We start from the raw sequence: 27988 nt of genomic DNA, 5'->3' as shown, positions 1-27988 counted from the left end.
AGCTTGAAAGATCAAAGACAATTTTTAATATAACTCCGACTGGATTCGTCTTAAAGAAGAAAGTCATATACACCTAGGATGCCTCGGGGTGAGTAAAACGCAGCCTAATTTTCATTTTTGGGTGAACTAACCCTTTAATACTAGGTGTGCACACGGCCTAAGTGTTAGTATACCTGTTATAGGAAAGGGACGGTCACTGTAACAGAACACGTGGTGTTCAACTATCACACGTGGGAACAACTATTAAGGCTGTCTTGAACCTTAAAGTGATCTGATATAGAAGGGTTTGTGTTGCTGTACAAAGTGTGGGTCCTCTTAGTCTTCTTTTCATGCAGAAATCTGATCTCAGCATCTGAAGCGTGCTGGAGAGAGAGGAGTCAGGGTTGAGTTGAAGTTCATGGTGAGAGATACGTTTCCATGTTGAAGAGGTGTCTCGGGGTCACACACACACACCCTCATACTCACATATATACAGTATCTCACAGAAGTGAGTACACCCCTCACATTTTTGTAAATATTTTATTATATCTTTTCATGTGACAACACTGAAGAAATGACACGTTGCTACAATGTAAAATAGTGAGTGTACAGTCAACTTGATTTTCACTTAGGGGTGTACTCACTTTTGTGGCCAGCGGTTTAGACATTAATGGCTGTGTGTTGAGTTATTTTGACAAGCTGTACACTCACTACTTTACATTGTAGCAAAGTGTCATTTCTTCAGTGTTGTCACATGAAAAGATATAATAAAATATTTACAAATATGTGAGGGGTGTACTCACTTCTGTGAGATACTGTATCTATCCATCTCGTTAATGGGGTTGCTTATGTTGCTGCTGGCTATACTCATTGTACACACTGACTGATACTGCAGATAATATCTTTTGATTTCATGAAGGACTGTTGATGCACACAGCACTATCATAAATATGAGGAGTTTGTTTTTCCATGTTTACATTAGATGTTTCAGTAAGACTCTCCAGATTTAGCTGGATCAAGTGTGCATTTAAATTCGAAAAAGGTGGATTTGTGGTTTAGTTTCCATACCTGGAAACTTGGGAGTTTATGGAAAGAGTTAGTTCTTTCTAGTTAAGAGTTAGTTCCTATTCTAGTTAGGATTTTAAAACCTGAAATAAGACATTAAAAGGTCTCTAGTCTCCATGTGTCAACTTTATAGATATATTGCTTTGGAAATATTTAAGTGAACTGATATCTAATGAGTCCATTTGCAAATCCAATGTTGTTAGAGAATAAATTAACATTCCTTGAACAGTAATAAAGAAAAATGCTTTACATTTAATTTTTTTAAATAAGCTGCAAGTTGCCAGGCGATTTGAATGAGGCATAAAACAGATATAAAGTGACATGTTTTCTTTCTGCATTCCTTGCCAGGCAGCTTTATTGCTCTGTAGATGGGATTTATGCCAAATCTGCACCCTGCTGAGAATGAATTCTGTAAAGAGTTGCTTTGTTGAACACTAGAGCCAGATTGTTGGTACTCTTAGCAATACACAGACAGATATGGTTCTATATACAGTATACTGTATATATAACATGTATGAATGCAATATATATGAAATGATTTTTTTAAATGAATGGAAAAACAATGGAAATAGATTATTGCATGCTTTTTTTTCCTGAGCAGAATAGGTGGGTGTGACTGTCAGATCAAACAATATACAATAAAATTAATTTTCTATGAATGCATTCGTTGTTAAATGGTTTTTAAAATCATTGTCCAGTGTGTCCAGTGAATCCCTATCTACTATGAATGAATGGATTATGGAGAATACACTGAAATTCACTGGTCAAAAGAATTGGAAACACTGAAAATGGATTGTGGGTGTGACTGTCAGATCAAGCGGATCTTTCATTACAGACATGAAAAATCGCAGTCTGTGTTCAACAGTTTCACAGCTGTTGCTTGGTCAGTTCAGGTCCCGCTTTGCTTTAGATTTCCACTCTTTGCTCTAGAGGTACAAAGCACCTGATTCGAACTTAGTAGAGCAGTTCAGTTTGCACTTCTTCTGCAAGACTCCAGTTCAAGTCCAAGTTTTATTATCTGAGCTCTGGATGGCCTGGTCTGGACAAACTTTCTTTGGCATGACACAGAGTGGGTGTTGGAGAGAAGTCACTGGTAAGGAGATATGCGGTGCAACACGATAGGATTTGTGAGGTTCCACCCGGAAGATGGCCTTCATAAGTGTGTGCTGAATAATACGCCTCATCTAAACTTTGAGCTGTGGTGGGAAAGAGATATAACAGTCTTTTGAACTCATCCGCGCCTCTTCCAAGAGAAGGCCAGTCAGATTTACGAGTCCAGAACTGGATTAATGGCATGGATAAAACAAGATCTGAGAGAGATGTTGCTTAGCTGCTTATATAAGTTTTTGTGACTTCATTATCCTGCAAAACCCATTGCGAGTTTTGAACTTGGGAAAAGTGTTTAGACTATAAAAAAAATGTTGTAAAATCTCTGAAAGACCATGTTATTTCAGCACTGTCTGTCACAAATTATTACAGGGCGACTTGCATTAAAGGACAGATTTGAGCTTCATCATTGTGTCCTTAAGTTATGATGAAAATAATTATAATGCAGATTTGCAAGTATCCTTTACTAAGAAGGCAATCCCAGGATGCACTTCAACAGTAAAAAAAAATATCTATCCAAGACGGTGGACAAAGCTAGAAAAATTTTGATTATTTTAAATTTAATGCATACATACACTACCACTGGAAAGATTGGAACGATTTGTGTATGTTTTCAAAGAAGTTTTATTATTACAATTCTAAATAATTGTTTTCTATTTGAATATATTTAAAATGTAATAAAATTCCTGTGATGCAAAGCTGAATTTTCAGCATCATTACTCCAGTCTTCAGTGTTACATGATCCTTCAGAAATCAGTCTAATATGCTGATTTGCTGCTCAAGAAACATTTCTTATTATTGTCAGTGTTGAAAACAGCTGCTTAATATTTTTGTGGAACCCATTATACATTTTTTTCAGGATTCTTTAATGAATAAAAAGTTCAAAAGAACAGTATCTATTTGAAATCGAAATCTTTTGTAAATGTCTTTATTGTCAATTAAAACAAAAGTGCAAAAAAGTTTTAAGTAAATCTAACTATTTCTCCTGAAAGTGTATGTCATGTATATTTATGCTTATTGGAGTATTCTGCCATAGAAGTGAGATCACTAGGCTTTGTGCATCAAGTTCACTTGGTTTTGAAACATCTCAGACACTATGAAAGGACTATAGAAAAATTAATTTTTCCATTTGGCAACTTTTCCCACTTGGCTTCACCGAAGTACCGGTGGTGTTGAAAGCTGCTCAGCAGCAAAGGGAAGTGATTGTTTTTCAACACAAGAATTGGATTCAGACTGCTGTTTTGTTTTAACCTCTGGATGTACAGGTGCATCTCAATAAATTAGAATGTTGTGGAAAAGTTCATTTATTTCAGTAATTCAACTCAAATTGTGAAACTCGTGTATTAAATAAATTCAGTGCACACAGACTGAAGTAGTTTAAGTCTTTGGTTCTTTTAATTGTGATGATTTGGGCTCACATTTAACAAAAACCCACCAATTCACTATCTCAACAAATTAGAATACTTCATAAGACCAATAAAAAAAAACATTTTTAGTGAATTGTTGGCCTTTTGGAAAGTATGTTAATTTACTGTACATGTACTCAATACTTGGTAGGGGCTCCTTTTGCTTTAATTACTGCCTCAATTCGGCGTGGCATGGAGGTGATTAGTTTGTGGCACTGCTGAGGTGGTATGGAAGCCCAGGTTTCTTTGACAGTGGCCTTCAGCTCATCTGCATTTTTTGGTCTCTTGTTTCTCATTTTCCTCTTGACATTTTCCTCTTTAATACACGAGTTTCACAATTTGAGTTGAATTACTGAAATAAATTAACTTTTCCACGACATTCTAATTTATTGAGATGCACCTGTATAAGGTGAAGTGTTGCCCAGAATGTCATGACAAAGCTCTGTGGCCGTGAGGAGGTGAGTTTGGCCACAGCAGAGGTGAGAGGGACCTGCAGCAGGAGAGCAGGGGCTGATTTATCCCAGGCATTGGGCTTTAGGTTGTAGGTGTATTTTCTTTGTCTGCCTGTTTTCACTGCTGCAGAGATTCAACAGTATAAGTTTAAGAGAGGAAATTCATTTGATGTCCGTAGACACTTGGCAGAGCACGGCATTTAAAGATTCCCATACTCAGCCACACTGTTTTTCTTTCCACAGAGCTTAAGTCTTTGCAATTCTGAGAGAGGTTTGGTAATTTTATTGCTGCAGGTTTTCAATATTTGAGTCATTCTCCTACTGCTGTTTTTCCCCATATAGTGCATTAATAATACAAAGGCAGATGTGCACATGGTATTTCTTTAAGCTGATCTCATGAAAGTGCATTTCAATAGCACAATTTTCTGTTTCAGAAATTGACTTTGGCGTTCATATGATACGCAGTGGTTAGGTTTAGGGGTGCGGGGTAGATGTGTATTATATGTACGCCAAACTGCATATCATATGCACGCAAAAACTGCGTATTATATGCATGTCAAACACGTGTGTATCACATGCATGCTAAAGTCAATTTCTATGTAAAAATAGAATGTCAAATAGAAACAGAAAATCGTGCTATTGATATGCATTTTCATGAGACCGGGCTCATTTCTTGCAGGCTAAAGTGCTATGGACTCATAATAAATAGGGATGCACAGATATTAAAATTCAGGCTAGTATGATATTTATAATTGGTAATTATATTCACTTAGGCCTATTTAAACAATGCTATATTTTTTCTCTATATTAATCATATAAATTATATCACAATTATATACTATTATGTCTAAATAAATAAAAATGTAAAACACTAAACAATAAAATCAGTCCTTTTAAATGCTGAATTTAGTGAATTTACAGTAGGTCACATTATAATGCACTGCATGAAAAACAGATAATCATTTTGATATTTGCTTTTCACATTTATTATCATTAGTGGTTATTAGTGGAATTAGTGCAGAATTATTATGGAATTATTATTTGTGGAATTGGATGCGTACTGGAAAGTTCTGCCACTGGACACCCATGATTGACAAACTTTAAATCCTTGATTTTAAACCATGCTGTGCAATATCCAGTTTGCTGCTGTGTTGTATTCATGTCATATTCATTGTGCTGTATGTAAAATTAGCTCTAACTTGGCCTGATTTGAAAAATATGATTCCCACCCAGTACTTTAACAGAATTACAGAATCAAGAAGTTGCCATTTAAATAAATCTCTTTATTTTACAGATTTATTTTTTGTCAAGTTCAATTTTTTTTCATATTTATTCATTTTCAAATTATATAATTTAGTATTGTTATATAAAATGAAGATAAATTTAATTTCAGCAATTGTTATGCATATGTTTTTACTATCCTTAAATCCTTAAACCTTAAATCTTTAAATGTTCTATTATTTTATTAATATTTTATGTATTAAATTATTGGTGTTTTTAAAGATTATCTTTAAATAAGCTTTACATAATAAATATAAATTAGATAGTAAAAAATAAATTATACATCCAAATAAACAATTAAATATCTAATATTGACTGATGAAGATAAATAACTGAAAACAAAAAGTCTAATATCAGCTATTAATACGGTACTATCATAATTAATGTGACTAATTCTGTTTTTAGCTTGCGTTAAGTAGCTTAGCTGTGTTTTTTTCTGTTTGTTTCTTTTATTCAAAGACAGATTTTCAAATTAGTCAATAATTAATGTGCGTGCAGATTTGACCATTCGTAAAGAGCCTCAAATCAGTTATGAATGTGTTGGAGGATTCTGGGCCAGCTGCTTTAAACTCTTGTAAGCTCTTCAAAAGACTTGAGCTTTCATGCCAAATGACAGGATGATTACAGTGACCACAGCGCACCCCTGATTAGTGACATGTAGTTATGTGAGGGAGTTGAGAGGAGAAGGATGCTTCACTTATGTGGTGAAAGAATAAACAAGACCCCCGCTGGACCAGTTTGATGGTGTGGTGCTTTGGGGTGGCATTTATGTAGATACCCAGTCTGCCATCTTTTACTTCAGAACTGCCATTATGGGAATATAGGTGTGGTAGCATGACAACTGTGCTCAATAATGGCTTATCTAAAGTCTTTTGTGTAATTGTCATTTCCAGTAAAAATGGCAGAATCATCAGCATTTGTCATTCTGCATCACTGGCATATGTGGAATGCACAATGTCTCCTCTTGGAGTACAGAGACCTTCGTCTCTCACGGTTGTTTCCTGTAATGGGGAACAGTAACAGGAAATCAGTAGGCAGTTATTTCCATTGTGGCCCAACTACCCTGGTGAGATCATTGCTTCCTTTTAGGAGGCCAGGAGCTGCTTTATAAAAGCATAATCTCCAGTATGAATGTGAAATAATATTGGAATCCTTTTATATGGACCTTTTGGTTAGTTGGTGAATTGAAATGTGAGTAAAATGTATTTATGAAGAAAAATGTAAAAAATTATTGCCATTGACTATTTAAAATTCTGTCACCAATTACTCACCCTCATTTCGCCCAAAACCAGTATGATTTTCTTTCATTTGTTGAACACGAAATAAGACATTTTGAAAAATGTTTCTGTGTTTTTTTGTGTGTCTATACAATGAAAGTCAATGGGGTCCAATGGTGTTTGGATTTTTAGTAAATTTTTTTGGGTGAACTTTCCCTTTAGGAAGCAGATAATTTATTCAAAAATGAAAATTCTGTCATAATTTATCCTGTTCCAAACACGTATGACTTTCTGACCTCTGTGGAGCGCAAATGAAGATATTTTAAAGAATGGTTTTAGTTACCATTGCCAAAATAATACCTTGGAACATTTCTCAAAATATCTTCTTTTATGCTCCACAGAAGAAAAAAGTTATACAGGTTTGGAAGGAAGCGAGGTTGAGTAAATGATGACAGAATTTTGATTTTTTGGATGAACTATTATGTTATTTTAGGTAAGGGCAATTTTAAGCAAAAAAAAAAAAGTCACTTTCCATCCACATGTATGGAACGGGTCGGTGGAAGACAGATAACCTGTAATATTTCATCCAGACTATGACAGGAACTCTGTAGAAGTACTCCAGTCTTTTTCTGGATTAACAGTATGTTTCCATTTAGCCATGAAATGCACGGCCCAGTTTGCAGATTAGCTATTTTAGGTTTTGGAGATTAGATCAGCATAGCACTAACAAGAATCTGTGAATAATGAGCTTTGAGGCCAAATGCTTTGGCTGCTTTTCATGCATAAGGCAGAGGGATTGTTTGCGTTCAGCCTGGCATCTGACAGCCACTGTGAGAGTTGGTTGCTTAGTCACAATTCAGTATGACTAGTTTCTTAGATTTTACTAAATCTGTTAATCCTCTGCCAAAAGATCCATTAAACGATGTATTTGTGTAAAAACCTCATCTCCATGATCTTGTGGAACAACTCACAAAAAATGACTGACAAAAAATGTTTTATTGTCTTTGCTGTGCATGCACACAGTTTCTTGTATTTAATTTTCTCTAGACGTCATCTGCTAATGTAGAAATTTGTGTGCAGGCGGAGTGTACATGTGGTTAATTTGTGTAAGGGGGCCCAGGCCAGGACGAGGGTGATCAGGCTTCAGACTGTTTCTCCAGATCCTCTCTGCTTTATGCATCACCAGCCAGGCTCTCCAAACTGGGGAGGGGAGCGAATGAGAACAGGGCAGACTGGTTAGGAACATGAAATGCCTTTCCTTCGCCTCCTTTACTGTGGCAAAGCCCTGGTTTGAACACCAGATGTTTGAATATTTCCTTTATGATGTTTTTGATTAAATAAGATGAATCCTGGACCCATAAGGAGGAATATTTCTAGAACAATATTTATGGTGACACGGTTACTTCACTTCTTTTTAATATGATAATTAGAGAGTGAAAACATCAAAGAGATGCGGTGGTTTGACTTCTCAGTATACTGTTATGAATTAATGCACAGAATAAAATAAACAAAACACAAATCGTATGCTCATGCCGGAAACTGAAAAATGTTTTTCTGCACCTAACACTTTGATACCTGATACGGCTTAAGATGGTGAACTTTTGAACAACTTTTGAACTGTGCAAATGTTTAGCTCCCACCAACGGTTTTTCCCACTGTTTTTAACATGTAGGATAATGTGGAACACATATAGATTGCTTATTAATATACAAGTTAGTGTCAGAATACAGAGGGATAACGTGAGTGATTAGTCCGTGTGTTCGCTGGTACATGAGCACAGCTGCTCTTAAATGCACAAACGCTACAGAGCCCCAGAATCTCGCATGAGAAGCTCCGAAGGCATTTTAATCAAAACAAGATGCCCCTCTGGAAGCTGGAAGGGGCACAGCTGAGACATATGCAGGACCAGCGTCTGTCAGGAACTGTGGTTAGACTGACAGATGAGCCAAGCGAAAGGAGTGCCAGGTCTGTCAACAACCTCTGAATGAGTCAAATGCTGCCGCTGCAGATGGAAAGATCCGTCTCTGCTGTCATGTACCCTAGTACTTATACATTTAAGATTATTTAATTTCTTGGCGTGATGTTTGAGCTTAATAGTTCTGACACTTAAGAGAGCAAGTTTTGCTGAATCAAAGTCCTGCAGCGATGGTCTCTGGCCCCCGCCACCACAATGTTACAAGTTCCCGGGGTTGCGATGTGAGATCAGATTACTGTCTGCTGCCAGAGGTCACGTTTGGTGTTAAAGACACATCAGAGACACATCTGAAGACATTACATTTAGTTTCTTTTATCTAAAACAATGAATAGATGGTGAGAGTGGAGAGCTGAGGTCATGAGACTGAACTGCAAGCAGAGTATGTGAACTGCATTGATATATATATATATATATATATATATATATATGTGTGTGTGTGTGTGTGTATATACAGTATATAGATATATATACTGTAGTTTATATAGCTATATACAGGGTTCGATTTGTAAAGAAAACGGGTTGTGGATGCTTTTGAAAACTTTCATATTTCATATAAATATATATATAGAGAGAGAGAGAGAGAGAGAGAAAGAGAGAGAGAGAAAGAGAGAGAGAGAGAGATACACACAGATTGAGGCCTTTTTTTATGTTTTTGAAAGAAGTCTGTTATGCTCACAAAAGCTGCATTTAGTTGTATGTTATGTTTTCTGTTTTATTATATATATTTTTAAATGTAATTTATTCCTGTGTTGGCAAAGCTGAATTTTCAAAAAGAAAAAAGAAACTTTTTCTGAATCTTTCTTTAAATTTAATTGAATTCTGCTTCAAATTCAAATTCAGAAATGGGAAATTAAAAGACATTCTCAACTCATTTCTTAACAGGACACACTCCTCCTTGCAACTGTACATAAATTGAACAAACACGATTTCACTTAATCGACACACACACACACACACACACACACACACACACACACACACACACAGTGGAGCAGTAACAGTATTGCTATGAAATATACTTGGAGTGGGGCTTTTCTCACCAATGAGAGTAAAATTGAAAACTTGGAGTGGACAGGTCACAGGATGCTTTGAACTGGGTGGAGAAATTGCTGTTGCTCCCCTCACATACTCTGCTATCAGGTAGAAAGAAAATATCTTGAGGGTTTTTCAATGTAATGTGAATATGATGGATTATATACCAACATGTTTGCAACTTTGATTGATGTGGCGTTTGCAGTTTTGAAATCTGCACTGCGTGTTTAACGCAACTGCCGTAGCCGAATTTTTCGTTTTGGCTAGCAGTGATTCCCCTGATAGTGGCCAGTGTGGAGCTGTGCAGTCATCTGTGCATGTGTAAACAACATGAGTGAGTGGGTCTGACCTCCTGTTCACCCTGACTCCAGACCCTTTGGAGTCTGCTCAAAACATAGAAGCTAGCCCTAACTCCAAACATCTCATTTTCATCCTTCAAAAGGTAGAAGATTTCGACCGAGATTATGGTTAAAGGGTCCTGTCTTAAGATAAGCACCAATCTGCATTAGGCATATTTGCGATCAATTACCCCTGGAACACTCCTGAGATGAAACACTTTTTTTTTTTTTGGTCAAATTTGTAAGCGTGATTCCTTCCAATCCTTCCTTTTCTGGCCATTTTTCCACTTGGTGTTTTCAAAAAGAGTTAGTTCTATGAGCATATAACCTTGAGATCAGATTTGATTATTCAGAAGCAGACTATGAAGTATGTATGAACAAAGGTCTTAAAGTTCAACAGCAGGAAGCTTTTGTAGAGGAACAAGTAATCCATTCCAGAGCTGACAGCTGTGCAATTAATAATGCTTGTACGGGCCACATGAGCAGCGTCGTCTCGGATTATAGAGGTGGCAGAAAAACATTCCCGCTTGACGTTGTTCAGAGGTTAGTGAGTGATGGGATGCTGAACAGCTGGAGGAGTGACGAGTCTGAGAGTTCACAGCAGGCTTTGCTTATGTGAGCTACAGGGTAAAATGGCATTCTTCTCATTCTCATCTGTCATTGTTTGGTCTGTGTTTTTAAAGATCTTTACCTACACCTATATCTCGATGCCAGGCGATGGGAAGGCTAGACAGCTCAACCTGATATTGAACATTTGCTCTCAGTCTTTTGGTTAAATTAATTGCATGCTTTTTAGTAGAGCTTTGGCAGAGTTAGTAGAGTTTTGTTGAATGGGTCGCAAAAATGTTGTGTTTGGTTAATGTTTGGAAATTGTTTGTGTTATTTGAATGTTGCAGCTGAAACTTGAATTTCTGATTATTCAGGTTCTTAATTAAAGCCCATAAACACTGGCTTAAATAGAGTTAGGGGGGCTTAATGATTATGAGTGGAGTTTTGATATTGTATTTACACAATTTTTAGTCCTTAAGATAGTTCTCTCTGAAATGAAAGTTCTGTCATCTGCAGAGCACAAAAGAAGATACTTTTAAAAATGTCTGTTTTTTGTTTTGTTTTTAATGGAAACCAAAAATGAAACATTTGTCATCATTTATTTACCTTTGTGTCATTCAGTGGGGTCCAAACTTAAATACCCACTGAATGACACAAAGGTAAATAAATGACGACAAATGTTTCATTTTTGGGTTGAACTGTGTCATTAAATATTTAGTGACTGGTATATTTCATTTAATAATTGGAATTAAATATCAAAATCATCAAGCTAAGCAATTTTTATGTGCCATTTCATAAACAAAGGCTTAAGACGTATCCCATCTCCCTGTTATTTTTTATCAGAGATTTGAAAGAAATGCTGGGAAGGTAAACTGTGTTACTTGGGTGCAAAGCTGATTTAAAACATGCCTATTCAAACAGGGTTTTTTGCTTTGAAACATTGGAGGCTTTGTTTTTGTCTGCATTTTTTTTCTTTGGTCAGAGCAGGCATTTGTCAGTGGATTAAAAGGCTAGTTGGCATCTTGTCTCTGGAGTAATTTAATGTCTGAGACCCTCGTTACACCTGCCTGGAATACCAATCCACAGTCTATTATGCACCATTGATGGACTTCACCTCTCTTTTGAGACAACCCCTAAACAATTCAAACAAACGGCACAAAGGTTCACATTTGTCAAGGTTTGACTACCAATGGTTTGTAGGAAAAACCATTTAAGTTGTACATTGACATTAATAATGTTTTTGTTCAGCTTCAAGTATCATGTTTTCACCTCATTTTCATTAGATTGCAACCAGAACAGGCATGGAACAGTTTTAAAATAAATGCAATAATGAGATACAGTTCGTGGCTTGATGTAATTATGGCTCCTGTGGCATTATATGTGGTTTTGGGTTAAATTTGGCAAAGTTACTCCTTTAAACCAGAAGTTGGGGGGTATTTAGAAGAAAATAACTGGAGCAAATAAAACTTGGAGGCTTAAAGGGAAAGAAACCAATTTTTTTCCTACATTGCAAACATTACTAGAAATTCTTTAAGGCTAAACAATATATATTCAAGATGGACAGTAAGAAGCTGTCAGAAGCAGGTTCCTCCATATGTTTGTGGTCATTAGATTGGTGCGCAACCAAGGTTTCACAGATGAACCACTGATTTAAAACTAATGGAGGATTAGTAGATTTTAATCCTGTTCTTAGCAGCCTGACACACATTCTCCAGCCCTCAGTCCACAGAGCTTTAAGTCTATGAAATCCCATTGTGTGCTTGAGTAATGCATTATTATGAATGTGTGAAACAGACACTGGCACCCTGATTACGGTTGCTGCTTTACTGTTTATTCAATCTGTCAAAGAGAACAATCTATGTATTTGATTGTATACACTGTTAACTCGGGACATTTTCTTTAAGCCTTCTGTTGAGTTCTGACAAAAAGCAACTTTACACTTCTACCATTTAGCAAGATAAATTGAGCAAGACATGCCTTGGTGGTTAAAACCCACGAACAACTTTCAGACATGCACTCCAGTATTCTTTCACACATTTATGGCAAGCAGCATAGTGACACTGACCATGTGGACGGACAGATGGTCAAATGTTCTAGGTGCTCATTGGATTATTTTCAAAATGCTGGAGAACGTGATCATCAGGTTTAAAACATGCCATGGAGTTCAAGCAGCTGGCTTTGTCATTAAAACAAAATTCAGAAATTCTTTGTTTTCACTCAAATTATCATGCTGATAATATTATTTGTGATGCAAAAAATAATGCAAAATAGAAGCAAGTTCACTTGTAGTCTTCTGATAAGACTACAGTTAGGTCCAGGCAGGGCCGTCCTTAGCTGACGCGGGGCCCCCTCGGGGTCCGGTGCGACCGCACCAGTTGCACCGCCCAAAGGACGGCCCTGGGTCCAGGTCAAATCAGGTCAAATCAGTTCGGCCAACTGATAATTTGGCTGATCAACCAGCTAATGACCATAAATTAAACCATGTCAAATCAGCTATACTGGTTTAAGCTGGATTTTCTAGCAGGGTTGCTATTATAGCTTTGAAAATGACCAGCACAAGCTCCTCCTACTGTTTGTTCAATTAGGAGCTAATGTTTTGTATTAGATATGCAAGGAAATAGCATCTCCTCATGGCAGTGTAATTCAGCTGGTAGTGAGGGCAATAATCTAGCGTGTGAGTCAGGGCTCAGTGCCAGCCTGCAAGGCCACTTCCAATTCTTTGTCTCTAGTGGTGGCATTAAAACGTAATTGGCTTCTGCTTCTACTGCCAACTGTAGTGGCTCCCCATAACATTATGGGACTTTGGCTGCTCTAAGGTCTAAGTTTGTGAATGTGGTGGCTGTAGCCATTCAATCAAAGCTAAATGTCTCACTCACTATATTCCCTTCTGGCACTTTTAGCTGTGTGGTGGTTTTGTCCTACTGCTTTTTATTTCTTATAGCATTTTGTATTTACTTTTCTATTAAAGTTAGACAATAACCAGTCCTATAAAAAATCTATTTATTAAAAAAATACCAAAATTGAATGTCATGCATTCTTCCAGTGATAATATTGATATGTACTGAAAAACTACAACACTGCTAAATAGAGAGCGTGACCAGTGTAGTCTGATTCCCCAATGAATGACATTTATGAGCTGGTTCTTTTGAATGAATCACAAACGTTCAACACTGTCAGTATAGTGCGATTCCAGAACGAATTACTTTGAAGAGCGGTTCTTTTTAGGAAATGAAAAACATACAGCGGAAAATATAATCCAGATCCTGAACGAATGATTCTAATGAGTTGCATCTTTGTAATGAATCAAACACACACAGCTTAGAACTGACCGTGAGACTAACTGATTCCCAGCTAACAGGGAACATTATGAGAAATTTGGCAACGTTCTCTCAAAATTATGAAGAAACATTATTCCAGTAACGTTAGTAGAACATTCATTTTAAGTGATCTTGTCTTTAATAATGTTCTTAAAATGTTAGAACAAAAACATTATTTACATTTACATTACATTTACATTTTACACTCCATTTATGGACTTTTTTTTCCTGAATTGTTTTAGTTGGACGTTCACCTATTTCAGAATATTTAGAGAACATTAATAAGTAACATTCCCATAATGTTTGCAAAATTATAAAATGGAATGTTCCCTTAACATATACAAAATCCCTTATATATAACAAAATTCAGAAATAAGCTTTTCATAACTTAATGTGAATGTTAGCAAAACGTTCTTGCAACATATTTTGGTTAGATGGGTTGCTCATATGACAACATATACCTAAAGATAAACATTATGCATTTTTCATTATAATATTTTGAAAATGAATGAAATGTTACCGCATTTTTGTTTTAGTGTTGTTGTTTAATAAATAGTTAAGGCCAAGTCTTTTAAAAATTCATGCTGTGATTGAAAAAAGACAGCTTTTGCAAGAATTGATTTAAATTGATTTATTGAAATTATATTGTGTATAATAATATGATATAATGGAAATCGGAACTGGAATTTTCTTTTTTCTTTGTCGATCAATGGGCTTGAACATGTTGTGATGTTGTAGAGATGTGATCTTCATGATGGCAGTGTTTGAAGATTCATCAGTGCTTTCATATTCTCGTCAATGGAAGCATATTCCTCATATATGCCATATGATCACGTTCTGCTGTTTCCCATTACTCAACACAGCACATTGTGAAACTGTAGGAGACTGAAACATCTGTCAAAGGGAACAATGGGGTCATCATGCCCATAAATTAATGGAAATAACAGACTTATGGCTTGAGTTCTGCTGAACAATACATATTGCGGTCAAGTAGCTCGCAGTTTAATCAAATGGAATAAAAGCTTGGTAACCCTTGATCCTCATACAGTCATTACTGCCCTGATGGTTCGGGAAGGACTAAATAAGGCCTGATACATTATATGTGGGGGTTCAGTGATATTAGGCATGGAACAGGCCAGATCCTGCAGCGGATGAAATTCATGGGAGATTAGTGTGTGAATATGGTTTTTGCAGGCCGTGTGTACATGCTAGATCTCAACAAGACTGCCAGAGTCATTTTTCTTAAAGCTATGAAACGCTTTCTACCTCAGTCATCATTGCAGGATGGAGCCAAGTGCATCGCTTGTTGTGCAGAAAGACAATGCATTAACTGAGGAAATGATTTGGAAAGGAAAGACTGCGATTTGTTTACATTATTTCAACAACTTGTCTGTGTTACATAATGATGTTCTCAGAGTGGTTCGAGTGCAATATCATAGTGTGTTCTTGTCTTTCTCTCTATTCCTTTCCTGTCTGTTTTTCTATTTCCCCTCTTCCCAGACTCGGACCTTAGCATGCGAACAGTGAGTACGCCAAGTCCAGCTCTGATTTTGCCGCCTCGTTCATCTCCAGGCGTGCTTAATGGCTCCTCCACGTCTTCCTCCACGTTCGGCACAGAAACCATCGCCATGGTCCACACACCACCTACTTCCCTCACCCATCCTCAAAGGAGCCTGCGGCAGCCGAGGGACCAGCAGGGGGCGCCCATCGACATCCTTCCTGACCATGCATTCCTACAGATCTTTACCCACCTGCCAACCAACCAGCTGTGTCGGTGCGCACGCGTGTGCCGTCGCTGGTACAACTTGGCGTGGGACCCTCGCTTATGGAGGACTATTCGTCTGATGGGAGATGTGCTACATGTGGACCGCGCGCTTCGGGTTCTCACTCGCAGACTGTGCCAGGACACCCCCAATGTGTGTCTCACCCTGGAGATGGTGGTGGTCAGTGGTTGTCGGAGGTTGACTGATCGAGGACTGTACACGGTGGCACAGTGCTGCCCAGAACTCCGTCGCTTAGAGGTGGCCGGCTGTTACAACGTGTCCAATGAGGCCGTGTTTGAGGTGGTGTCACGCTGCCCCAACTTGGAACACCTAGATGTTTCAGGTAATTTATCTTGAGTGATAATGTTTGGTTGTACTATTAGTATTTATCTGTCCTAAACAGTTGCTGTCCATATTGAATGCAATAGCTCAGTCAATCAGAAGATATTTAATGCTTAATGTACAGTTATAGCAGGATTTTGGACCAATGAGATTTCACACTGGGCGGGTTTACCCAGCTACAAAAAAACAGAAAGGAAGCGATCATCAAAATAGTTTCGATTCACTGAGGTTCCATTTGGCTTGGTTAGGACCCTTAATTATTGAAAATAAGGCAGTTTTGGTCATCTATGTTTTAACTAACTTTATTTACTTATAATTTATAATGTACTTGTTTCTGTACTGTACACATTTTAATCTTTAATTTAATTGTTTCAACTGGTTTTGCTGCAGAACTCTAGGAATAGGGATAGAATAGGAATTCTGGGCCCTGTGCACTAGAGGTTGACCGATTGATCGGCCGGCCGATTAATCGGCCAATTTTTGGCATTTTTTAAATTAATCGGCATCTGCCGATTGTGCTGCAAATTAGGCCGGTTTATAGGCAGGCGCATCTGCGGGCAGCTAAGCGTTGTTGCGGAACACCGGAGAATCTCTCTCTGGCTGCGTGAAAGACGGAGCAACTCTGCAGCCGCTTCTTGTTCACACACAGCTTCAGCTAATGATGGCAGGGTAAAACAGACCGTTTCAAAAGTGTAATTACGTTTTATCCTACTAGATGAGACGGAGCAGCTCACACTCTGCAGCCGCTTCTTGTTCACACACAGCTTCAGCTAATGATGGCAGGGTAAAACAGACCGTTTCAAAAGTGTAATTACGTTTTATCCTACTAGAATTGATGCTGGAAAGTTATCATATTCATAAGTGCAACAAGTCATTTGCATGTGAATGTAGAAACACATGCAATTCAGTTGAAACTTCTGGGCTGATTATAACGTGCATGTTAACTTTCCTCATGAAATGTGTGTGTAGGTCCAACAATAGCATCCATGATGTCATCGCTCGTGGCCAGTGCACTCTAAGCAGTTATGAGCAGCGGGCTGTGTAATATGTGTGAACTCTTTTATTTATGTTATCACTTGGCCATTTGACTTATAGCAGTGTCCAGTGTTTCCCAAACACTGGTGTCTGTCAGCAAACATAAACAAAAAGCATGCTTCAGAACTGTTTTGACAAGGTGCTTAAGTTTTGAGCCATGTATTATTACTCTGAATTAGGCTACTACTACTATTACTATCTTGTACCCTGCAATAATCATTTACTCAAACTCACTTTTATGAGATGAAGAAAAAAACATTAAAAATCGGCCAAAAAAATCGGCATCATATATCGGCCATCGGCTGCCCTGATTTCTATATATCGACATCGGCCAGTGAAAAACCCATATCGGACGACCTCTACTGTGCACTGAATTTGCTATGGGGCCCCCTCAAAATCACATTCAGCGTGTTCTTAGGGCCTTCAATTGGAGTAAATAAATGAATACATAAAACAGGACAGAAACGAATATTGATATTACTGAATTCACGACAAATGCAACAAACTTAATAATGCATTTTTGTATTTTTTTAAGTCATTTTAAGCATTGATTTTGAGCTAGACTGCTGGAAAGTTATTGCTAATAAATTCTGTCATAATTTCCTCACCCTCATGTCGTTCCAAACCTGTATGACTTACTTTCTTCTGCTGAACACACAAGAAGATTGATACCAAACCATTTTGGTTACCCTTGATTTCTACTGTATGGACAAAAATTTCTTGAATTTCTCAAATTAAGTTCCATAGAAGAACGAAATTCATACAGGTTTGAAATGACATGATGTTGAGTAAATGATGACAATTTTCATTTTTGGGTGAATCTCCCTTTAAGAACTTTATTATTTGCAAATAATAAACACCTAATTTAATATAAGACACTGATATTTATCTTTAATCAGGCCCTCATTGAATTAACATTTTACTTCAATTAAAATTCATTAGAACATCTAAAAAGAAAGAAGTTCTTGCTTAGAATCCAGAGTTTAGCTGACTAGTATTAGTAGGATGGTGGTCACGAAGTAAAACCATGGTCCTCATTACCATGGTTATATGGTTTTTAAAATAAATAAGTAATAAAACTATAAAATTTGTAGTTTAAAAAAAAAAACTAAACATGAAGAAACTACAAAACACCTTATATAAAATTAAAATATTCCACAATATGTAATAACAGTAACATTTATAATAAATACATTTCTGCCAACACATAGGCTATTTGTACAATGAATAACTTCAAGTTAAATCACTCTTGTTTCGGCGATCGGCCCACTAATTGAATGGAATGTCCCGGTGCTCCCGATGGCCAGTAGGTGATCGCGGGCCCCCCAGACCTCTGGGCCCTATGCACTCTGTCACCCTTTTCCCCCCCTAGCGACACCCCTGCATTGGACATCAAGTGGCATCCCAAACACAGCACCAAAATGGTTTATTGTACAAAAATGTTGTATCTACATGATACAATATTACATGAACTACATAGGCCCAACAGTATGCAAAATTATTTAAATTATTCATTATCTAGTCTGAATAGGAAAATTGACCAATTTTGGTTTGGTCAATGGTCAGTGGAAAATGGTTTCTAAAGTCTCTTGAATTTCAATGGTCATATGGTCTTGGCAGCCAATAATTCAAAAATCAAAACAGACTATGTTTATCTTCATTGCAAGTGAACCCAATGTAATCTAAACAGGGTTGTTTCTTTTACCTTGTGACCACTAAAACAATTTCACTCAGAAATTGCTTGTAAATTTCACAATTAATAACAAAGAACGCATTGAATTAAATGTGACATTTTTAAGCAGAAAGACTGAAATTTTATTTTCTTGTAAAATGTACTGCGATAATCTTTGTTTAATTTACAACTTTTTTTTTCAGAGTAGTAGTTTTGTTCATATTTTCAAGCACGAGAAACTATAGTTGCATTTTGTAATTGGGATTCATCTTTTTCCCTGCGGTTCACTACAAGAACAGACCTGTGACCTAGTTGAGAACCACCAGTTTAACATTTGGCATGAAAAGAAGAAATAATGAAGTATTGGAGTCTGTACTAACACAGTTATAATTAATTCGACATTCTCAATAAAACATGTCAGTAATGTAGCTGTGTTGGTCTACAAACTCTCTGAAAACACAGAAGGATTTTTATTCAGCTGTATACATGACTTCCTGACTCGGAGCCAAACAGCCTGTGCTTCACCTGCTTTGTTGTCCAGCACAGAAGACAGTTGAGTCTCTTTTTTTTTTCTCACAGAGATTATTCTGAAATGTCCAGGATTTCCTCTTGGAAAAGCTGGAAAAGGAATTAATAGCTTCGGCATTCTGTCTGTGCTCTATATACTTCCCAAAAGAAACATAAGCCCAAGCAAAACCAGGACCTCTGACTTTAAGGTGCTTAGGGAAAATCTGCTACCCCAATTTAGAGAATCAATGATCAACTGTGTTTAGTATAAAATGAATAGCTATAAAGTCAGACTATTTCAAGTGCATATAACTTTAAATCGTTCATAAAAAGCACCATTTATATTAATATTTGTCCAGTATATATATTACAGCATATTTATATAGTTTTATCTGTTCATGTTTTTAATGACTTTACCAGGCAACCTTTTATCTGTATTTCTTTTCTGTATTTCTTAGAAGCATTATATTTCACAGAGGACCATATAGAAGTTAAAATTGAGGATTTAGTGAATGAGTATGTCAGAAAATAATACTCCTTCTACTCATGTCCTCAAGTCCCTTCCCTGGTGTTTTATTTCCAACTTCCTGCGCTGCACTTCCTGTTCAAGGATGTTGTTTTTTATGTGTGAGTGCAGGGGTCCGGCTGGGGTCCCTCTGCCGTTGGACTGGAGCGCTGCATTCTCAATGTGCTCCTAAAGGAGAAGTGGGGAGATCCCATCCCCCACTCCTCCTGATAGAACTAATTTCAGATGTCTCTCCAAGGATTAAATCAAACCCTCTGCTGCCATTTTCATGTTCTTTAGATATTCTGCAATAACCTTCAGCTTTAGTTCTACTGTAAAGTCTTTTGTTTGTCTGATGATGGTGTTTCATAAGTTAAATCAGATGACAGAGGTGAAGACCAGACAGCAGAGTAGATACATTTCTCAGATGGCGTGTTTCACATCGAGGCTTTCTTCTGTGATTTCTGTAAAAACACATCTAAAAGCAAACATTTGGTGTTTCTTTTCATGTGCATCTGACAACATGAAAATGTCTTCAGTCTTTTGGGAATAAAATCATCACATACACATGGTTCTGAAGAAATGTGTTTTGAGTTTTTCTTTTTCATAATGGTCAAAACTGTCCATGGAATTTATCTTCAAAGACGTAGTTTAAAGCTGAAATGTGCAATTTTTGTTAAAATATTTTCTCCTATGCCAGCTTAATATTATGCAGAGTCAATACAAAAAAACTTTTGAAAAAAAAAAAAGTATTATCCAAGAGCACAGGGTACTTCAGAAAGGGTGAAACATAAAAAATATATATCAGTGAATATATTATATTTATATAATATGTATATTATGTCCTTATGAGAGCATAATTATATTCCAGGTATATATATATATATATATATATAAACATTATTAGAGGGGCTACATCTTTAAAAACCCCAATGTGTGACAGCTTTTTAATATGAGGTGAAAGTAAGCAAGGAGATATCAACTAATATATATAAATAAATAAAAAACATGTATATTAATATATTAGTTCCAAAGTTTATATTTGTTATATATTATATTTACATTATATGAATTTAAATCATTAATAATATTTTAAATCTATATTAAAATGTAATATAATTGCTTAAGGGTAATCCATTAAATACTGTAGACAGACCTAGTGTGTAACTTAAAATTTTATCATATAAATAATATAACCTTTTATTTATAAATATAATATATGTTAAACTATATATGAATTGAAGAGTTATTTTTAGCAGGCTCCTCTGTTTAGGTTCAGTAATTTTACTTTAAAATGTATAGGTCCTTTTCTATACAATTAAAGTGAAATAACTGAACATAAACGTAGCAGCCTGCTAAAAATCCGCATTTTAGATGAAAATTTCAGATGGCACTTAAGAGGCTTTTGCATCTGAACTCTTCAACAGTATAAAATACAATTAATATTTATCATTATTTGTGCAATTTATAGTGGGTATAGAAAAAGCACATTTTGTTGCTTTGCAGCCTGAAATGAAGACAGACACAGTTTTTGGTTTATCCAGCTGTATTTACTCAGTGCAACTTATAACATCCAAGTGGAAGAAAGTGGTGTTGAACCACGATTTGTCTCTACTAACTTTGCACATCTAGACTTTGCAATATTTGCCCACTCTTCTTTGCAGAACTGCTCAAGTTCGGTTAAATTTGATGGAGAGCGTTTGTGGACCGCAGTCTTCAAGTCATTCCTCAGATTTTCAGTGGGTTTTAAGTCTGGGCTCTGACTAGGCCATGCAGGGACATTCACCTTTTTCTCCTTCAGCCACTGTGTGCTCAGTTCTGACAAGTTCTTCAGTCTCTGCTGCAGAGAAACACCCCCATAACAGGATATTACCAGCTCCATGCTTTACTTGTACTTATTTGGATGCTGAGCTGCATTGGATTTCCACCAGACATGTTTGGTGTGGAGGACAAATGATACAATTTTAGTCTCATCTGCCTCAGAATCTTCAAGAGCATTTTGGCAAAGCTCAGTCGTGACTGCATGTGGCCTTTCTTGAGGAGTGGCTTTTTTTTCTGGCAACCGTCCCATACAAGCCACATTTGTGGAGAATTTGTGATATTGTTGTCTCATGCACACAATGACCACTCTTAGTCATAAATTCCTGCAGCTGCTTCAGAGTTGCTGTAGGCCTCTTGGTCACCTCAGTTTCCTCCTGGCTCTTTCATCCAGTTTGGAGCGACATCCTGATCCAGGGAGGGTCTGTGTTGTACCAAATAACTTCCACTTCTAAATAATATACTTCACTGTGCTTCTAGGCATTGATAAAGCCTTGTTTGTTTCAGTTGCACTACCAAGGACTGAAATGTTTCAGGAATGCACTTTTCATGATGAGCTAATCAACATGACCACAGCTGATCACAGTTGAAAGTCAAATGGCTTTTTGTGCCACTGAGAAGGTAATTAACTACACCTGATTGAGTTTACAAGTCATTTTTAGGAGGGGGTGATCCTTTTTCCAACTCAGTAGCTGTGTCTCATTTCAAAGGCTGCACCCTACGGAGGTCACATTCGAGGTCACACGTCATCAAGGCTGTCTCATTTCAGAAAAGCAAGTAGGACACTCCGAATGCGACCTTCGAATGTGACCAGGAATTCAGGAATTCAGAGTATGCATGAGGTGTATCCTTCGCTGCTACAGATAACCCACGATTTCTGTGCGTCACCGAAAACAACCGTCGTTTATTTGAAAACAATGGCGGCGCCGGCAGATGTAGCACTACACACAAGCGAATATGTGGTGTTTAAATATAAGTATTATCAAGTTCTTCTTTGTTAAGTTGTATTACCTCAGTTGGTATGTGGCAAACAGGATTACAAGTGTTTAGTGTTGGTTTTATATCTTTCACTTGGATGTTATAAGTTGCACTGAGCAAATACAGCTGGATAAAACAAAAACTGTGTCTGTCTTTATTTCAGGCTGCAAAGCAACAAAAGGTGATTATTTTAAAGGGGGTGATTCTTTTCTATGCCCACTGTAATTTTCTAATGCTAGAAGCAAAGAAATTACACACATCATCTTTAAATGCAAAGTTAAATGTTAAGATTATAAATTAAGATTGCAAAGTGGTTAAATGTTTCAAATCAGGTTCTGAATGTTACATATTGTGTGTGCAGTTAGAACAGTGCAGATGAAGTTTTATTCTGTTAATATTCTTCTATAATTCTGTCTTTGTTCTCTGCAGGGTGCTCTAAGGTGACCTGCATCAGCCTGACACGGGACGTGTCCGTCAAACTCTCCCCTCTTCATGGGCAGCAGATCTCCATCCGCTATCTTGACATGACTGACTGTTTTGCTTTGGAAGACGAAGGCCTGCACACCATTGCTGCCCACTGCACTCAGCTCACCCACCTCTACCTGCGGCGCTGCGTGCGCCTGACCGACGAGGGCCTGCGCTTCTTAGTCATCTACTGCCCGTCCGTGCGGGAGCTCAGCGTCAGCGACTGCCGCTTCATCAGTGACTTTGGCCTGCGGGAGATCGCTAAACTAGAGGGCCGCCTGCGCTACCTCAGTATAGCGCACTGCGGCCGCATCACAGACGTAGGCGTGCGCTACATAGCTAAATACTGCAACAGACTGCGTTACCTGAACGCTCGTGGCTGCGAGGGACTGACGGACCATGGCATTGAGCACCTTGCCAAGAACTGCCTCAAGCTCAAGTCCCTGGACATTGGGAAGTGCCCGTCGGTGTCGGACGCCGGCCTGGAGCAGCTTGCACTAAACTCGTACAACCTGAAGAGACTGAGTCTGAAGTCGTGCGAGAGCATCACGGGCCGTGGGCTGCAGGTGGTGGCGGCGAACTGCTTCGACCTTCAGCTGCTGAATGTACAGGACTGTGACATGCCACTGGAGGCGCTGCGCTTTGTCAAGCGTCATTGTAAACGCTGCGTCATTGAACACACCAATCCAGCATTTTTCTGAGAGCTGCACACATGGGATTGTGTGGACGGATTTGAGAAGATAATCTCATTTGACCCGGGCCGGTGACATCTCTGCTAGACAACACAGTGGAGATCTGCACTGCTGCACCTCTGAATTTAATTTGCATGGTTGGGAGAAATCTTAACTTTTTTTTTTTAAATCCATTTATTTATATTTTTATTCACTTACATATTTTTGATTACTCATCTTGTCTATGTCAGATTGTATTACGTGTAACATGTAAATTTCATCATGAATGCAAGTTGTTGACGCATAGAGGATTACATGATGTGACGTTAACCAGAAATGACACTAGACACATTTTGCAGGACTACGGCGGCCCACATTTCAGTTTTTTTTATTGTTTACATTTGATATCTCTGTTATGAATGTTTTGCTTTGTTTCATCATGTAAGCCTTGTAATTGCTTGGTTTCTATCTTGGTTTCATTGCCCAGGAATATTACCAAACAGCGCCATTTTGCTGTGACGTTCACCTTTGTAATGGTCAATAAGGCTTTTTCAGGTGTTTAACAAATGGAAGACCACAGTGGAATAAAGAGGTCTAAGCCATATTAAACAGAATCTTGATGTCTGCTTTTATGTAGCTAACCGGCATTAGCCAGGTTCAGGAATGAGAAAACAGAGCAAAATATGCAATTCATCGTTTTCACGTGACGTTACACCCTTAAAGGAACGCCCACCTGGAGGCCAAAATGAGGCAGTCCTCCACTGACCGCAAGTTATTTTTATGAGGTTTGCATTAAGTAGCAATATAGTAAGACAGTGATATTAAAAGGCCAGATTCAATATACACCTTGATGCATACTTTATACAGGCAATCAGATGAACCCTGAATATACAAGCAATGCCTTACATTTTTTCCCATAGAAAACCATTATAAAGAAAATACCTTTTTGCGCATTGCGTTCATATTTTTGCTTATATAAAGTATGCATCATCAATAAGGTCGGTGTATACTGAATTTGATCTTAATATAACTGCTTTACTACATTAAGGCACTTTAAGTGGCCAAAACTTCCATTTTGTTCACATATCTTAGTTTTATTCTTTTGAGAGGTGATCTAAATATTTGTGGATTGGAAACAGATGGAAAATTGACAGGCTTGTGCTGCAGTTCTATGGATGTTTTGCCCACCACGACTTCGAGCCAGTCACATGACTGAAAACTATGAATTATAGTGGTTGTCAACCTGTGGGCTGCAGCCCCCTAAAGGACCAGGGACGTTCTGCAGGATGCTTTTGATTTTTTTTTTCTGTAAATAAGATAAATTAGTCAAAATAAAATAGCACAACTTCTTATTTAAAAATTGTTATATTATATTAATATAGTATGTGGGCTGTGGACAATTTTGTAGTTGGGTAGAAAGAAAGAAAGAAAGAAAGAAAGAAAGAAAGAAAAAGAAAGAAAGAAAGATAACACTAGACAAAGCATTTTTTTTCATTGTGCATTATTGTTCATGAATACCTTTGTTTTGTTTTTTTGAGGCAGTTTGTATCATTTATAATGAAACATTTCAAACAAACCTGTTTTGACAAAGTTACTTTATGTTAATCTGTTTTAGCTATCATTTAGTTGCTAACCGACGCCTTGGTCAATTGCCACAGAACACAGCTAGCTGGCTAGGCAGTTGTGAGAAAATAAAGGGAAATGTAATCAGATTCATTTGAGTCTGACTCAATTACCCAGTGATAAAACAGCAGAGAACAGCAGCACAGTCCAGTGTAATATTACATCCCAGAGCAGCAGCGCAGGCCAGGCTTACACACAATATACAGCTGATTAACATCACAGCAGTTCAGAACAGCAGGAAACTGTTAGGGAAATACTTAAATATGAAAATTTGAATAAATGTTTCAATGTCTTCTACAGGAAATGTGGATGTTTTTTATGGAAAAATTGTGTCACTGTGGTTATGCTAATTCTTCACAGTTACTGACAAGGGAGTGCAGAGTTTGATTCAGAGATACTTAAAGGAAAATAATATTTTTACTATTCAGAATATCTTAAATTACAATGTCAAACACAACATATGGACCAGTAGACCTTACCAAATAACATCTGACTGATCATTACATCCGTAAAAAACACAGAACTGCTGTCTGTGGTTCTGCAGGACTAACTTCCCATCTGAGACGTCTGGCCTGAATGCTGTCACACTGGAAAGATGACCAGATTTTTAAGATGGAAACATTTCCTAGTTCAGTGGTCAAAATATTATTGAAATCTCAATTGCTATTATCTAATTAAATAATGGGGACAATACATTTTTGTATGTTTTTGCTTTTTAATTGTTGTGGGTTTTAAAATTGTGGGTACCATTATGAAAAATAGTAACCATTGCAACTAGCAAACAAATCAAAACAGTATTATATTACAGCAAAATTGAAATATTACAAAAGCATAATGACTAAACAAAACCACATTACAGAAATAAAACAATATAAATATGATAACATGTGACTAATTAATATTTTAACACTAATTGTATTTAACATTTTTTCATTTTTCTGTTGTTATTAGTAGTAGTAGTAGTAGTAGTACTACAACTTATTAACATTTGAAATGTTATTTCATGTTTGTGCTTTTTGGAAACATAGCTATCCTTAATTAGGCTAATTGTTTAACATTTGAAGCTCATTTTGAGCCCAAAGTATGTGCTTTCTGCAAATGTAACTATTACAAGTATAATTGTTTAGTTGATCATTATATTTATTTATTTTTATTTAATTATTATTATTATTGGGGTGTTTTTTTATTTATTTATTTATTATTATTATTATTGGGGTGTATTTTCACCCACGTGATATAGTTAAGATAAAGGCCTATGTGTAGCAATTGCATCGTGACGCCGGAACTTGAACGTTTAAAATTGTGTTAAGGACAATCTCTCACTCAATCAATCACTCTAGTGGGGCCATATCGTACATGCAAACAGTATTACTTTGTTTAACATGAATAGTTAGTATGAATACCTTGAAAACGACAATGGTGTCTCTTTTTCATAGTTGATGATAATAGTGCTCTGCTCTGGTCCAGGTTATGTTTCTCATGGCGGCACGCGACCAAGTAATCAGTGTGACTTGCAGCTCCCTCTGTTGGTGACAATAATCACCACACGATTGCTCTGATAATATGTCAGTTGGGTATGCTGGGCTTTTTCCAGTGTATTTGCGCGGTGTTTTGAACGTGCTGTAAAACGGAACATTTCGGGGACAGCCTGGGGCAGGACACCAAAAACCTGGACCTCTGGTTCTGCAGAACTAAGTCCAGTCTGAAACTGCTTGGTTGGCGCTGCTGGACCGCAACTGCTGTCTGCAGTTCTGCAGAACTAACTTCTAGGTAATATAATTATTAAAACAAAAATAACTATTGAGAAAAAAATTACTATATTGATATATTGTTGGTAACGTGAAAAAAGTACTCATATTGTGAAATTATGATCATATCGCTCACAACAACAGCTTACTAAATGTGATTGATAATATAATTGACCTACATTATGCTCGTGACCTCGTCAAAGGAGGGTGATTTTCTGTCAAGTTAAATTTTTCACCATCGGAATTGTTACAACCATTTTTATATGCAACTGTACGAAGCCCCTAAAGGGACATGGTGGTTGAAAAAAATCAGATTGTTTCCCGGAAGATTCTGCTTCATTTTCATTCTTCCTTTCTCTGAGTGAAATTCAGAGTCATTGCAAATATTTATTTATTTATTCTGCTGACAGCCCTAGTTTTTACTAGTAAGAAATGTGGATATAGCTTTGTGAAATAAGTGAAATAATTCGGGAAGTCGTGGCCTAATGGTTAGAGAGTTGGACTCATAACTTGGCCACATGTCACGTCACTTTCACTTTCACTATATATATACACACTGAACAAAATTATAAACGCAACACTTTTGTTTTTGCCCCCATTTTTCATGAGCTGAACTCAAAGATCTAAGACTTTTCTATGTACACAAAAGGCCTATTTCTCTCAAATATTGTTCACAAATCTGTCTAAATCTGTGTTAGTGAGCACTTCTCCTTTGCCGAGATAATCCATCCTGCATTGCGTTTATAATTTTGTTCAGTGTATATAATATATATAATGTATAATTATTTCACTTATTTGTGAAATAAGTTCCTCCTTCCTGTCAAAAAGAGTGTTGTAGGCATCTTTGATGTCTCTGATGAGATCTGTTTTACTGTTATTGACAATATTGACACATTGTTCATGAAAGGTGGTAAGTAAATGATAGAACTCTGTATGAGCAGGAACATTTGTTTGTGAGGATGTTACCCTGGACTCTTACTGGCTGTGGATAAGACACAATGTTTTGAGGGAAAGTCTAGGTTTGGGTTTTGCAAAAGATACCTGCCATTCCTTGGGTTTTGCTCTACTTAATTAAAAAAAATAAAATGGAGACAAACAAGCCAATCACATGGAAAAGTAGGCCACATATGTTTAACTAGATGC

The 27988-nt window shown here is 37.1% G+C and overlaps 1 protein-coding gene across 1 annotated transcript in view; it reads left to right on the top strand.

Moving 5' to 3' along the window:
- Positions 1-24150, top strand: part of fbxl7 (F-box and leucine-rich repeat protein 7) — a 34719-nt gene extending 10569 nt beyond the window's left edge. Inside the window, exons 3-4 of the mRNA XM_016487394.1 lie at positions 15219-15824; positions 22768-24150. Of these exons, the coding sequence (XP_016342880.1) occupies positions 15219-15824; positions 22768-23504 (1343 nt within the window). The 3' untranslated portion in view covers positions 23505-24150. The remainder of the gene's footprint in view (positions 1-15218; positions 15825-22767) is intronic.
- Positions 24151-27988: the final 3838 nt, after the last annotated feature.

Source organism: Sinocyclocheilus anshuiensis, unplaced genomic scaffold (assembly GCF_001515605.1).
Source record: "Sinocyclocheilus anshuiensis isolate Anshui unplaced genomic scaffold, SAMN03320099.WGS_v1.1 scaffold1291, whole genome shotgun sequence".
Lineage (NCBI taxonomy): Eukaryota > Metazoa > Chordata > Actinopteri > Cypriniformes > Cyprinidae > Sinocyclocheilus > Sinocyclocheilus anshuiensis.
Note: the sequence above shows the minus strand (reverse complement) of the source record. Positions and strands in the feature narration are given on the sequence as shown.